The sequence below is a fragment of the Phodopus roborovskii genome, unplaced genomic scaffold (genome assembly GCF_943737965.1).
Source record: "Phodopus roborovskii unplaced genomic scaffold, PHOROB, whole genome shotgun sequence".
NCBI classification, from domain to species: Eukaryota; Metazoa; Chordata; class Mammalia; order Rodentia; family Cricetidae; genus Phodopus; species Phodopus roborovskii.
In genome coordinates, this window is record NW_026125295.1 from 13,022,146 (window position 1) to 13,037,871 (window position 15,726).

Here is a 15,726-nt window from a genome sequence, read left to right on the forward strand (position 1 = left end):
TTTTTTTTTTTGTTTGTCCATTTTGTTTTATCAAGACAAGGTTTCTCTGTGTAACAGCTCTGACTGTCCTAGAGCCCTCTCTGTAGACCAGGCTGGCCTCAAAGTCAGAGATCCACCTGCCTCTGCCTCCCGAGTGCTGGGATTTAAGGTGTGGCCATAATGCTTCTCTCTCTCTCTCTCTCTTCCTTTCTTTCTTTTTTTTTAAATTGGTTTTGTTGTTTGAAATGGTTCTCACTCTATACCCCAGGTTGGTCTTAAACACATTACAATCCTCCTGCCTCAGCTTCACAGGTGAAGAGTTCACAAGTACGAACCACCATGCCTGGTGCTAATGACTTTTTTTTTTTAAGGTTTCTTAATGAGGACATGGTTCTGTTGATGAGAACAAGGAGTGATTCGTTCATTTCCAGCAATACAAACAGAAATCAAACACTATGCTTGAATTTGCTTTAAAATAACCCAGTAGCAAAAGAAATGGTATTGTTAAAACAAGACCAGTGTAAACTGAGTGTGAGCATCCCATGTGACGATGGCAAAGCACTGAGATCTAATCTGTCTGCCACTATTAATCCTTTTACTTTTGGCTTGCTATGAGTTAAGAAACTCATTCCTTTAAAACTGCAAGTAGGACCAGTGAGGAGCTCAGCAGGTAAATGTGCTCCCCTGCCACCAAGACCCACACAGGTGGAAAGTAACCAACTCCTGTGGTTGTCCTCTGACCTCCCCTGCCACCAAGATCCACACAGGTGGAAAATAACCAACTCCTGTGTTTGTCCTCTGACCTCCCCTGCCACCAAGACCCACACAGGTGGAAAGTAACCAACTCCTGTGTTTGTCCTCTGACCTCACCTGCCACCAAGATCCACACAGGTGGAAAATAACCAACTCCTGTGTTTGTCCTCTGACCTCCCCTGCCACCAAGATCCACACAGGTGGAAAATAACCAACTCCTGTGGTTGTCCTCTGACCTCACCTGCCACCAAGACGCACACAGGTGGAAAAGTAACCAACTCCTGTGGTTGTCCTCTGACCTCCAGAGAGCAACTGCCATCAACATGTACAGACACACACAAACACAAAAGACATCGATGATTCTTTTAAACCCCAGAAGTATGACTGTCCAGATTATTCTCCAGACCACACACATTAAGGAAGGAGATCTCCCCCGACCCAGAAGATAGTATTACCGCATCAATCTCATTGAGGACCTTCCACTGCTCGTAAGGCACACTCAGCGCCTCTGCTGTCTGGATAGTCCTCTTCATCTGGCTCGTCCAGACCTTCAGGTCCTTGATGTTCTGGTCACTGATGAACTGAGCCAGATGTTTGGCAAACTGAAACACATCAAAGCATATTCAGCCCCACAGGTCCTGGGCTGCCTCAAAGGACACCAAAGCAGGGGTTCTGCAGGGTTCTGTCCAACCTCAGGAAATAGGGTTAGTTAAAAACTACACTCACTTTCCTGATGCTGACATCCAAGTGCATTCTTCCCAGGTCCCAAGAGCAATCTCATATTTATCAGGTTCCCCCATCTTGAACCACTGTCCCAAGGCCATGTGACCTCTTCTGTGAGTCCTCAGTACCCACCCTGAACTGTGTCAAGGCCTTTAACAGCACAGTTGGGTTCAGGCCACTCTAAGGGTAGCATAACTCTTCCAGGAAAGGGCTCAGCTGGTATCTGCTCAAGTGCATTTGCTCAGTACCTCATTCCCTTCCCTACATTCTAGACCAAATAAAGGTCTAGACTATGCATTGGCTACAGAAGCCTCACTACATATTCATATATCCATCCTACCACCCAAAGGTACCAATGCACAGATGCACACACGTGTGCATTACACACACACACACACACACACACACTTACCTCCCTGCCCCGGGGAGATAGTCCAGGATCCCCACCAATCCGGCCTTTGAGGTTGAGTTCACTCTCCCCATGCCGGCAGAGGTAGATGGAGCGGGGTGTCACGTGGATGTTCATGAGGTAATAAACGATGCGACTCTGGATGTGGTCAGCTACACGGTTCACCACATAGCTCTGGCCCACATCCATGATCTTGATGTAGGACAGATCCCTTGCCAGAGAGAAGGTAGAGACTGTGAGGGTGGCCGGGCCCTTGGGAGCACGTCAGAAGCCATAGGGACTGGCTGTAAAGCCTGCAGCTCTAACACTGGATTTGATCACGAACACAGTTCTGTGAGCCGGTGTGCAAGTGACACACACAGTGACACACAGACAAGCACTCATCACACTTCAAAGGTGACATCTGGAGAAGTGCTCAGTCCAACCATGTCCCGACTTGTACCGCAGCTGCCTGTGTGTTCCCAGACCCCTTCTTGCCTCCCTCTGAGTTCTGTAAGGTGAACTGAGACAGCTTTTCCCAGGGTTGACCTGGTAGCTGGCAAACACTCCACTCCCCTAAGTTCCTGGTTGGCTTTCCTTCTCCAGTGAGACCCTCGCCCAGAACACAGTCAAGGCCATCTGTGTGCCAGGGAGCTGCCGCTCTCCTCATCAGGTAACCAGTGGCTGACGAGCACAGGACAGTGCTGGCGACAGCATCAGACAAACCCATTTGTCCACCTTCCCCACGGTGCATGTGTGTGATGCTTCTTGGAGATCGCACCTATGTTGGCAGTGGTGGGGTGAGCTGTGACTCAGTCAACAGTCCCCTGGGCATTCTCATTTGACTTCTCACTAGAAAGATCACACATCCCCATGCATGCTTGTCGCCTCGGTATTATCAACAAAGCCAGGAGCAACACGTACAGACAGAGCTACCTGAGGCTGTTCCAGTGGCACAACAGAATGACAAGAAGCCATGCTGGGGAGACCAGGGGGACAACAAAGCCACACACGGAGAGGCCCACGTGTCATTCAGCTCCAGCCTGGCTGCAGAGCCCAGCAGAGGGAAGAAAGATGTGTCACCATGGCTGCCACAGGCACCGTTCTACAAACCCTCAGAAGCCATCCCTCTTGCTGTTGCTTGTGTTCCTTGGTTTGTATGCATTACATAGTCTTATGTAATTATAAACACCCAAACACATATTTACATCCCAGCCTTCCAGTTAATGCTGTGCAACCTACACTCCCACATCTTTCCATAATTATGATTTATGGCAAGTGTAAGATTTCACCAAGGTCTCACTGCTATTTATTTAACCATTGCTGGTTACACTTATGCCAAGACTCGGGTGCTGGCAAACTACTGCCAACAACTCAATTGCTGCCGACAAGCTGTTTTCTATGAAGTTTTTAGTAGAACACACCCATGGCCGTTTATTTACAGTTTCTTTTGCAGGACAGTGGCACAGTCAGCTCCCTGCAGCAGGGACTGTGAACCCTGCAAAGCCTAAAGAAACTACTCAGCAGGGCACGCACAATGGACTAAAGGCCCCTGGCCACTCAGCACGCCTGCTTGCTCGTCTATCCCAGAGGGAGGCAGATGGACCTGACAAGCACTGGCCACTGACTGTGTTCACAGGCAAGATCTGGCTGGCCCCCATCTCCCTCCCCAACTGCACAGTCGAAGAGGCCCATGAAGTGTCTGCAAATGCGTTTTAAAGACCCTCTGCATAGAAATTAGGCTTGATTTTATGGTGGGACAGGAGAAAGTCCTGGCTTGTAGAGCTCCAGATGAGACAACAGGTGTTCTTAAAGTCACCCCTGACCAACGATTTCTGCCCCAAGGAAAGAAACAAAAGAGATCAGATCACCTCTGCCCTTTGGTGTGCTTCCCCAGACACCACAACAGGGCTCACAATGAGGGGGCCGCGGACCCGGACACCCACCCACTGCGGCCACAGGCTGCCTGCTTCCTCACACACCTGTCCAGGTCTTCATCCAGCGTCTCATACGAGTTCTCATAGCACTCGATGCGCCTCATGAAGTCCTCAGTGGCCTCGTCACTGTCCCGGTTAACATAGTCAGGACTGCCCAGCTTCACTTGCTGCCAGAGCCAGGAACAGACAAGGACACATCAGGGCTGGAGTCCAGACAGAGCCAGAAAGCAAGGACACAGCTAGGCAGGGATCAGGGAGGTGGGGCCAGGTTAGGTCAGGGCTGGGGGGTCGGAGGCCGAAGCCAAGCCGGGGCCTGCTCCCATCAGGAATGGTTCTGAGGGCTCCCAGGTCTGAGTTAGCCTTTTACCCTGGGACCCAGTGGGAAACCTAAGGTTCTCTCTCTCTCTCTCCCCTGAATTATCTTTTAAACTGAGGTGGCCATCTTTTTTCCCTTTCTCTTTTCCCAAGACAGGGTTTCTCTGTGTAGCACTGACTGACCTGGGACTCCCTCTGTAGACCAGACTGGCCTCAAACTCAGAGATTCACCTGCCTCTGCCTCCCAAGTGCTGGGATTAAAGGCGTGTGCCACCTGGCCAGGCTGACATGGCTATTCTTTAGATAACCAAGGAGTATAGAATAAGAGTGAGACTCCAGTCTGAGTCTTAAATAGAAACACCCAGCCCACCCCTGGCTGAAGCTCCTCCCCTGCTGCCCAGGGATTAGGAGAGAAGGGAGAGAGAAGGGATGTACAAGGAGCAAGAATGAAGGCCAGGAGGCACACAACCCTCCTCACAACTGGTCCTCAGGACTCCAGGCTCATCTGCCTCCCCACTCTCACAGAATTCAACATCAATGAAAGGTCACCCCAAGCGCCAAACCCAAACCTGCAGAGGGACCTCACCATTAGTGTCACATCACAGGGACCTGTCTCATTACCATCCCAAGGACGTCAGACGCACCACTCACCACGATGTTGGCAGCTATGACCTCAGGGTCCACACAGATAGATTCAACAAAGAAAGTCTACAGCAAGGGCAGAGCACCAGGGGAGGAGGGCAGAACCACAAACATGGTTAGCGATCCACACTTCCTTCCCAGGCTCTCCCTTCCACCCATGGCCATCCTGACCAGGCCCGCCCATCCTCTAAGGGACATAGCACTGCACCCTGGGCTCTCCTACTACAGCCTTGGAAAGCAAGTGCCCAGAGGAGACTACACCTCCATCTCAAATCACACTTGGCGACCCTAATGCCCAGCCCCAGGAGGCTGTGAAAGGGGCCTCTGAGGGCCCAGATGTACAGCAACCCAGGATTCCTCACCTTGTAGCCATTCTGTTCCCCAAAGTTAAAGACCATTGCTCTTCGTTCTCGAGTGGTATTGGTTGCATCGAAAACCTAGGACCAAAGAGGGTGAGCTCAGGGCTCTGGCCTGGGGAAGCAAAGGCTACCCAAGGCTACAGTACAGGCATCCCTGGGGACTGGGCTTCTTGCCAGGGTACCTGCTGCCCAGGCCACCAGCCTGGCCTGCCTTAGGCAGACTCACACAGAGGAATGCTCACAGCAGTGCTCTGAACACAGCAGGTGCTCAGGTCATGTGTGACCAGCCACATTCTAGCAGAACCAGTTAAGCCTAGTACCATGGTTTAGATGTGGTTTTCTCCTAAGCTTCATGTTCAAGCTCTCCCAAGAGAGATAGATATAAATCTGGTCTACCCAGCTCTGTGGTTTCCTCTCTCCAGATGTGATCTTTTCCTCCCTCAATGGCTCTTACCGAGATGATATTAAATACTTAACGGGGGTTGGGGTGGGGTGGGGTGGGGTGGGGGTAAGGACGCCCAATCTGGAATGTTCAGCCTCGACATTGTGAGCTAAAGCTATCTTGTGAGGGGCTGGGACAGGGTCTCACCACGTAGTCAGGCTGGCTCTGAACTCATGTGTGAGACAGACTGGCCTCAGCAATTCTCCCTATGCTTCTCAAGTGCTGGGTTATCAGTGTGTGCCACCAGGCCTAGCCACAAATCTCTTTTTTCTTTTCCTTTTTCTTTTATTGTTATTACATTTAGAGAGTGAATACGTGTGTGCATGTGCATGAGTGCATGTGTGTGCGTGTGTGTGTGTGTGTGTGTGTGTGTGTGTGAGACCAAGCCAGGTGATCTGAAACTGACATGGTAAAAGGAAAGCCAGCTCCTGCGAGTTACTCTCTGACCCCTGTACTTGCACTGTGGCACACTCCCACACTTGCGCATAGAAAAAGAAAAGTTTAAAAACTAAATTTAAAAAATATTTGGAATGTTTCCCTTAAAAAAAAAAAAAAAAAAAAAAAAAAAAAGATTTTTTAAAGGAGCTACAGGGGCTGGAGAGATGGCTCAGTGGTTAAGAATACTGGCTGATCATCTAGAGGTCCTGAGTTCAATTCCCAGTACCACATGATGGCTCACAGCCATCTGTAATGAGATCTGGTGCCCTCTTCTGGCCTGCAGGTGTACATGCAGAACACTCATATACATAAAATAAATCTTAAAAGGAAGAAAATTGGAGCCACATTAAAGGCGTGGTGGCCAGCACCTTAGGAGGCAGGGGCAGGCGGATGTCTGAGTTTGGGGTCAGCCTGGTCTACAGAGTGAGTTCCAGGGCTATAGGGCTACACAGAGAAAACCTGTCTGAAAATAAATAAATAGATAATTGGTACCACTAAGAATTCTAGAAAAGGCAGCTAAGAAAATGGAAAGCACAGAGAGGCTGAGTTGCCAGAAAGCGGTAGAGGTGGTTTATTAAGAAATAATTTTTGAAGCTCCATGGGGCTCACACCTTTAATCCTAGCACTCAGGAGGCAGAGGCAGGCAGATCTCTGTGTGTCAGAGGCCAGCCTGGTTTACATAGAGTTCCAGGACAACTAAAGCTATATCATGAGACCCTGTTTTGAAAAAACAAAAAAACCAAACAAACAAAAAAAAAAAAAAAAAGGACACTTCTTCTGCCAGGCAAGGCCTCAACCCAAGTATTTCCTAAGCACTTTTTCTGTTGTTTAGAAGTGGGGTCTCAAGCATCCCAGGCTGACTTACAACTCCCTAGAGAGCCACGGGTGTTCTGATCCTCCTATCTCTACCGCCATAGTCTTGAACTACAGGCTCACACCACATCACTCAGCTTATTCTGCGTTGGAGGTCAAATCCTAGGTTTCACGTCTGCTAGGCCAGCGCTCTACTTACTGAGCTGCATCTCCAGCCACTTTATCAGTAACATACCTATGGGGTTCACTTCGATAAAACAGGTCAGCAAAGCAAAGTGGGGGGAACCAGGATTACAGGACCAGAACTGTCCCAGGAGAAAGGAGAGAGGAGCCCACGGAGTGACGGCAGTACCAGAGCTATGAACGCAGGCTGGACCCGCAGGCTGGACCCCGGGGTCAGAGCCCTCCGGGAGGCGGGACTCCAAGAGGAAAGTGCTAAGGAGGAGACAGCTCCTGTGGTTGGGTGTGCAGGACTGGCCCTTCCTCACCCAGTCCCAGCTCTGCTAGTCACGCTTCATATGACTGCAGGGGTCACCGCTCTAGGAGGGTTCCCTCACCAGGGCTCCCCGTGCCAGGAGACCAGTCATATGTGTCAAAGACTGAGGCATGCCGCCCGTCCTAACTTACAGAAGGAAGAACTGTAGAGTTTAATGTAAATACACACCCGGGGAACATCTGACCCACACACTTCCTCCTGCATAGCTTCTGCGAATGCCTCTGGCTGGCACCCTCGGGCATTCAGGGGCACACCCACCCCACCCTGCTTCCTTCCAGGTGCCTGGTGAGCAGGCAGTAGACGGGGTGGTGGGGAGGGATCCTATGTCTCACTCCCGGCTGTTTCTAGGGTGTCATACTCACCGCCACGTGTCCCCCCTCCTCACTGAGGAACTTCCGGACGTCACAGAGGGCTGTCAGGGCACACTGCCTTCAGGAAAGAAGACAGAGTCAGCCTAGCATCAGCCTTTAGCCCGACCACAGACAGGACGGGCCAGCCCACCTTCACACACCCCCTCCCCCATCTCCTCCCATTTCAAGGTTTCCCTCTTGTTTTCGGCTAAAGGTCAGCGTCTGGCTCTCATAGGCTCCAAGACTGCGTGCCCCTGGGTATCAGGTCTTCTGAATGCTATTTTCTGCATTTTCCCTCATCTCCTCATCATGGCACAGCTGCCATTTTGCCATGCTCATGACTCCTAAATGTTGGCACATTCTGTGATTATCAAGATAAGCGCTTTTCTTTCATTAACTTTTGGTTTATTTAATTTTGTGTATATGAGTGTTTTGCCTGCATGGTGTACACCATGAGTGTGCCTGGTGCCTTCAGAGGTCAGAAGAGGGTGTTGGATAGCCTAGAACTGGAGCTAGAGATGGCTGTGAGCCACTTTGTGGATGCTGGGAATCGAACTCAGGCTCTCTACTACTACAGCAAGTGCTGTTAACCACAGAGCCTTTTCTCCAGCCCCAAGGTAAGTGCTTTTCAATCAATCTCTGTGTACTTCAGGCTGGGGGCAGCAAGGAAGGACACAAAGGCAACATTCTACCCTGGAGGAGAGAATTCCGCAGAGCACCTCCTATAGACAACACTACACTGAGGGGTCACATTTGCTATGAAATGAGCCAGCAACTGCAGTGACCATTCCCACTCTGTCATTTCTCCCAGAGGTCTGGAGAGACAAAGCTACTTTTACTTTGTTTTGTTTGAGACAGGGTGAACTAGAACTTGCTATATCAGACCAAGCTAGCGTTGAACTCACAAGAGAGAGATCTGCCTGCCTCTGTCTCCTGAGTGCTGGGATTAAAGTCAGGCACTACTAAATTGAGCATGGCGAAAGTTTGTCTCCACCCCCTCCCAACACACAAACCGATAATAATAATGGTTTATTATAATAATAATGAAGAGATGGCTCAGTGGTTAAGACACTTGCTCTTTCAGAGGACCTAGGTTCAATTCCACAGACATGGCAGCTCACAACCGTTCACAACTCCAGTTCCAGGGATCCAACACCTTCTTTTGCCTCAGAAGACATCAGGCATGCATGTAGGGTGCATGGGATCAAAACACTCATTAATATAAAACAAATGTTGTTTAAAGTATTTAAAAATATTTCTGTATTTATTCACTTATTTTGGTTTTACAGACAGGGTTTCGCTGTAGCTTTGGAGCCTGTCTGAACCCACTCTGTAGAGCAGGCTGGCCTCAAACTCACAGAGATCTGCCTGCTTCTGCTTGCTGAGTGCTGGGATTAAAGGTGTGCTCCACCACCGCCTGGCAAAAGGTTTTTTGTTTGCTTGTTTTTGTTTGTTTGTTTAAGTGTTTTTCTTTTGCCAAAAACTCTGAATGCTGAGCATAGAAAACTAGCATTGTTGGGTCATTTCTTACTGCCTGCAGGTAGATCAGCATGTTCGGGGTTAAGATCTTTAATGGGGGCTTCTGACTACAGATTTACTGTGTAGGAGGAATCTCGGGACCCCAAAGGAAACAGGAGGAGAACATCCTGGGAGCCTGTATGCACACTCATATGCGAATGTGCAAATATACTTGTGCTTACATGTTTCTATGAGTGTACTGTACCCATATATAGGCATGTAAGTCCCCTGGACACATGCTAGAGGAACTGAGGGCATCCTATGGGACTCAAAACAGATAGCTCAGATGTTGGTTCCTACTTTCCTCGGAACTTCCTTGCTTCCTATCAGTCTCTTGTAATAAACTTTAGTCATGAGTCCTGGGAGTCATCCTTGCAAATCACAATCACCAAACCTAAAGGGAGCCTTAGGGACCCAAGCGCACTTGGTGTATAGATACATACACAGGGTTAGTGTGTGTGTGGGTGTGTGTGTGTGCATGCACGCGCGTGTGTGACTGAGAATGCACATGTAAGAATGAGTCCAAGTGAAGATGCCCACATGTGCACACATACTTTCACCGACTATATGTGTCCAGGGGTTGTGTATGTGTGTGAACACACCCATATGTACTTATGGTATGTGCATATAAGGTATTTATGTGAGGTTATGTGTCCATGGTATACATAGAGAGCTCATGTATGGTAAGAGAACACAGTATGAATGTGCCTGATAGGATGTGTCCGTGTGCCTCTACATATGCATACCTGACTGTCACATATTTGCTCACACCTCCCTCTTGTCTGCATAGCTCTTGAGACCTCAACAATGCGTGTGTGGAGCTAGGCCTCTGGGAACGGCAACCCTTTCTTCCTAGGATTCTCATTTTTTAAGACTCTGGTCTCACCACATGTAGTGGCAAATGCCTGTAATCCCAGCACTTGGAAGGTGGGATCAGAAGTCCAAGTCATTCTTAACTATGTAACAAGTTCCTGGCCAGCCTGAGCTATATCATGCCCTTTATCTCAAAACAAAACAGACAAACAAAAATCCCTTCTGCTCCTGGGATGGGGGTGCAACCCAGTTTATCATGAACAAGGCTCTGGTTCAATCCAAGTACCGCACACAATAATAATAACAAACAAAAGCAACAAAACTGCACAAAATAGACACTACTTCTGCTCCTTCTTTTATTGTTCCAATTACTTAAAAGAAAATCTGGGATGGTCAATGGAAAAAGGTCCTGGCCAAGCGGCTAGATCCAGGCTTTAGGTGTAAAATAAAAACAACAGGAATATCCCATCTTCTACCACAGGTCCAGCAGGGTGAACTTTGGCTAGTTCCTCCAACCTTTCCGAGTCTGGGTTTCTACATTTGAATTAGTCCCCAGATTCTGACCTTTTTGGGGTAGCCTGAGTGAAATGGCTGGCAGATTTGGAACACCAACCAATCATATCACTTTCTAAGCTCAGACCCCGTACCCGGGAAGGCAAGGCATCACTGACTAGACAAAGGCATCTACTAGGGCCCACACGTGGGCACTGATTTTGCACTTGAGACATTCTTTGACCTACTAGCCACAAGATACTTGAGTGAGTGAATGATGGACACTTTTGTTTGTTTAATTGACTGGTTTTTGGTCTTTTGAGCATGGACTCATGTTACCCAGGCTGGCTTTACACTATGTAATGGATGGAGGTCCTGAACTCCTGATCCTCTTGCCATCACCTCCCAAGTGCGGGGACTGGAGTGTGAACTACCAAACTCAGTTGTGACGGCCGTTTTTAGTGGTAAATACTTAGGTTCAAAATTACTCAGCTACTTCAAATGTGAAGTAACCTACACAGAAATGTATGAGACTCCTGGACTCTGAGCCTCGGTTTCCTTACCTACAAAATGGGGACAATGGAATCAGACACCAAGCACACAGTAGATCTGAGTGTCAGTACATCCCCTAGCTTCTAGTTTCACCTAAATGTCATACTCCCTTTCTGGGTGCCTCAGCCTGCTCCCAACCCTATGACACAAGAACAAAGGAAGCAAGTTCAAGTACAAGGTGGGGTGCTCCTGCCCCCTTGTGGCCATCATGGGAAGAGGTAGCCTAGTGTCCCTGGTGTGACTGCAGATTAGCCCAGTGGCATCTAGACACGTCTTTAGAATCACCTGGAAAGAGGCTCAAGGACAGACAACCCAGGTCAGGTGGGCCTGTGGGCATGTGTGTCGGGAATTTTGTTTTTTAAAAACTTATTTATTTTTATATGCATTGGTGTTTTGCCTGTGTTTATATTTGTCTGAGGGTGCCAGGTCCCCTGGAACTAGAGTCACAGACAATTGTGAGCTGCCAGGTGAGTGCCGAGAATCGAACCTGGGTCCTCCGGAAGAGCATACAAGTGCTCTTAACCAGTAAGCTATCTCTTCAGCCTCTGGATTTTTTTTTTTTAATTAGTTTAACTGAAGTGGGAAGACCCACCTTGAACATATGGGTGACACACTTTCATGGCCTGGTCCCTGAACTGTACATGAGAGGGCAGGAAGGCATGCACACACTTATTTTCTTCTGCTATGCACTGTAGATGTGACTAGCTGCTTCAGGCTCCCGCCCTGACTTCTCTCAGTGGCCTATAACCTGGTCCAACACACCAAACAAACATTTCCCCTAAGCTTTTTGTTTTTTTCTGGTGTTTTATCAGAACAACAGAAGTGAATTCAGGATAAGGTTTAGTTGTGTTGTTGTTGTTATTGTCATTTGAGATAGGGTCTCACATGTAGCCCTGGCTATCCTAGGACTCACGGTACAGACCACGCTGTCCTACAGCTAGAAGGACCTGTTTGTATCTGCCTCCCGATCGATGAGATTAAAGGCGTGCACCACCAGGCCTGACAGGACAGGGCTTCTGACCCATCCCACCAACCCCTTCTCAAAAAGTTCAAGTCTGAAGTGTGAGGGGAACAGAGATCATATGACAATTTCTATCTCGTGAGTGTCAACTCCTTACTCCACAGCATCCAAGCCATGTTAAACTAAAACCAATGTACATGCCAAGCATATAGCAAACATATTCCAATACTCATGAGAGTGTCTATCCTGGGGCAGAAGAGGAAATAACATGCATCCTCTACAGTAGCCTGGAGTAAACAAAAGCAGGACCTCCAAGCCATACAATGGCCACTGGTCTGCGCTGGCCAAGCCTCCCTTCCCCCTGAAGCTTCGTCCTCCCTTCTCACAGAGCTGCCTTACCAAAGGCCCTTAATACTAGAGAGGGACGAAATAGCCACTAGGTGGCTACACACAACTTCTCCCTAAACATCATATGCCAACCCTTTCACAACCTGAGAGGCTAAGAAGCCAGACAAAGAGCACATGCCTTTAATTCCAGAACTCTAGAGACAGAGGCAAGCTGATCTCTGTAAGCTCAGGGACAGCCAGGGCAATACAGTGAGATACTATCTCAAAAAAAAAAAAAAAAAAAAAAAAAAAAAAAACAAAACAAAACAAAACTACAGAAAAAGAAAAAACAAAGATGCCAGCCCTGTCAGTCACTCAGCACCAAACCAGCCCTGTCAGTCACTCAGCACCAAACCAGCCCTGTCAGTCACACAGCATGGAGCCAGCCCTGTCAGTCACACAGCATGGAGCCAGCCCTGTCAGTCACTCAGCACCAAACCAGCCCTGTCAGTCACTCAGCATGGAGCCAGCCCTGTCAGTCACTCAGCATGGAACCAGCCCTGTCAGTCACTCAGCATGGAGCCAGCCCTGTCAGTCACTCAGCATGGAGCCAGCCCTGTCAGTCACTCAGCATGGAGCCAGCCCTGTCAGTCACTCAGCACCAAACCAGCCCTGTCAGTCACTCAGCATGGAGCCAGCCCTGTCAGTCACTCAGCATGGAACCAGCCCTGTCAGTCACTCAGCATGGAGCCAGCCCTGTCAGTCACTCAGCATGGAGCCAGCCCTGTCAGTCACTCAGCATGGAGCCAGCCCTGTCAGTCACTCAGCACGGAGCCAGCCCTGTCAGTCACTCAGCACCAAGCTGAGCTGCTGGAGGTTGGGAGGTTGGGAGAAGGGATGTTTCTTAGCAAATGGGTAGTAACTTATCAAGCCTTCTCGACAGCAATGCCCCACCACACCCTTGCCACACTTACTTCCTGATTTTCAAGCCTTCTTCATTGTCTGGGAGGAAAAACTCAAAAGATTTGTATGTCTTGACCATGTCCCGGCGATACTGGCCAACGTTGAATTCTAGGGGAAGACGAGGCTTAGCTTTCACCAGACAGCAACCCCTCCCCCAGCCCTGCCACCACTCAGCATTCTCCCCCCTCCCCATTATTAGTCCTCCCATGATCCCCTTGAAGCCTCACCCCGAGTAGGCACACCAATCCAGTTGAGATACCGGGTGAGCTTCTTAGAAATGTAAGTCTTGCCCCTGGCTGGCAGGCCCACCATGACGATGAGTGTCGGGCAGTTGGTCATGCAAACTGAAAGGCAACCAGCACCAGGCTGGTTAATATGGATTCTCACCTTGATGGGATTTACAATCACCATGGAAACAAATCTCTGCCTAGGAGAGTGTTCCCAATAGGTTAACCGGGGTAGGAAGACCATCTTAAATATGGGCAGCACCATTCGCTGGGCAAGCAAGCACAGCATCACATCCAACCATCTCTCTGCTTCCGCACCAAGGATGCAGGTCAGCAGCTACCTGAGGCTCCTGCCACCACAGCTTCCTTGCCATGATGAGCTGCCCCCTTGAACTGTGATCCAGAAAAACAATTTCCTTCCCGAGGCGTCACAGCAACAAGGAGACAGACTAATTCAAGCACACTGCTGGAGCTCGGAGTCTCCCCCTTCCGGCGTTTTATCAGACACAGGATTGACACCTGTACCCCAGGATCCAATCTGAGGCTGCCCTGTGTCTTGTGCCCGGATCTGTCTGGATGCTGGCACCTCACCAGCCCTTCTCATTGCAAAGCACACAGATATATATGAGGCACAACCAGCCAGGCCAGCAGCTGCACCCTCCAGGAGCTGCCTACTGCTCAGAGGACAGCTCTGCCTCTCTTGTCCGGGGACCCATACCCCAATCTCTACGTATCCCCATCTGATGTGCCAGCTCCACTGTGGTCTCTCTTAGATTTCTTTTTCTCCTCAGAGTTCTGCCTGAAAGATCTCACTTCAACAAGGACCTCCTTTCCCAGGGGCACCTCCATGTGTACCTGGGCCATTCTTCCCCCACCAGCTTGGTCACCTCACTAATGACCGTTATCTCTGGACTGATTATTTGGAGTAGCCAGCATGTGTGACTGTCCTCCAAGCCAAGCAGCCACGAACTGCACCCCTTTGTAAAAGTGTTCTCCTGGCTAGGTTTGTTAACTGTTTATATCCCCACCCCCCACGGAGGGGTGAGTAGGGTCTTGAGACCCTCACCTGAGAATCCAGCTGCTTCCTACCACCTGTTGTATGCACCCACACCCATATAAGTAACCCTCACCTATGGTCTGTAAGGAGGTCCAATAAACTCACTGGCTCTTCACACTCAACTACGGAATTGAGCCTTGGTTTGTCACTGGGACATTGGAAGGAGAGGTAGAACTTGTTTATATCTCCCCAGGGAAGGAATTCCAGCCCAGTGTCCCTGTGGTGCCCGTGCCACTCATGTCCTGCCCTGGCACTGCACTCATGCTCAGTAATATGAGCAGGGAGGCAACGAGAAGCACAAGGCACTGAGAGCAGAGGCCTGACAGTGACAATGCTCTTGAGATGCTCATCGCCATCTCACATGCTACCAGATCAGGGTGTCAACCAGAGAGTCTGCCAAAGCTGGAGGTTGGGAAAGACCTGTCCACAGCTTCCCCGAGCATCAGCTGCCCAGGCCTCACACCAAAGCAACAGGACTGCCTGTGACTCAGCTCAGCTTCCACTGTGGCCAGATGTGGTCCACCCTACAGGAGCCTTCCTTTTTATCACCTATAAGATCAGGGCCAGTAAAACCATGGGAACAGACTGCGGAACGGATGTGGGGAGCTGTCCCTGCTCTCCTCTGTCCACTGAGTGGTCCTCCTTTGCCAGACCATCAGGAACCCCGCTCAGCTGTCTCTCTTAGGACACAGAGACCTAGGGACAGCTCTGCCTGTCAGCAGTAAGGCAAGTAAGTCTCGGTTCCTATTCTGCTTGTGACACCTTCTGGCAACTCAGAGTCTTGGTAACCTCACCAGCATGATCTAGCACTTTCCCCATGGAAGAGCTGGATTACTTCTGGGAAGCTGTGCCCTTTGCCTTGCCCTGGAAGCACCCTGGACTACAGACACAGGTGTACTTCAGCCCAGACTGCACTTAGGACTTGGGATGTAGGCAGCATCATTCTTGTGTGTGACCCAAACTGTGAACCCCAGGGGAGAGGAGAAGGGAACCTGAGCTGGAGGAAGAAGGAAGACACTTGCAGAATAACCTCAGTATTGGCTAAGGCGGGAGGAAACTGAGTTAAGCAAGGCCCGGCCTCCTCAGGGCCAGAAGACTGTTCAAGTCTGTTGTTTGCACAATTCCTGCCCAGGCTGACCAGGAGCTCTGAAGCAATTTAAAGAGAGTTAAGTATATCAGTT

General features: G+C 49.5%; 1 protein-coding gene across 3 annotated transcripts in view; it reads right to left on the reverse strand.

Moving 5' to 3' along the window:
- Pfkfb4 (6-phosphofructo-2-kinase/fructose-2,6-biphosphatase 4) overlaps positions 1 to 15,726 on the reverse strand; it is a 37,481-nt gene that overhangs the window by 14,412 nt on the left and 7,343 nt on the right. For all 3 annotated transcript variants that reach the window (XM_051203835.1, XM_051203824.1, XM_051203845.1), the window contains exons 2-9: positions 13,489 to 13,605; positions 13,273 to 13,369; positions 7,648 to 7,714; positions 5,100 to 5,174; positions 4,747 to 4,803; positions 3,826 to 3,947; positions 1,868 to 2,075; positions 1,188 to 1,334 (exon numbers count right to left, since the gene is read on the reverse strand). In XM_051203835.1, the coding sequence (XP_051059792.1) occupies positions 1,188 to 1,334; positions 1,868 to 2,075; positions 3,826 to 3,947; positions 4,747 to 4,803; positions 5,100 to 5,174; positions 7,648 to 7,714; positions 13,273 to 13,369; positions 13,489 to 13,605 (890 nt within the window). The remainder of the gene's footprint in view (positions 1 to 1,187; positions 1,335 to 1,867; positions 2,076 to 3,825; positions 3,948 to 4,746; positions 4,804 to 5,099; positions 5,175 to 7,647; positions 7,715 to 13,272; positions 13,370 to 13,488; positions 13,606 to 15,726) is intronic.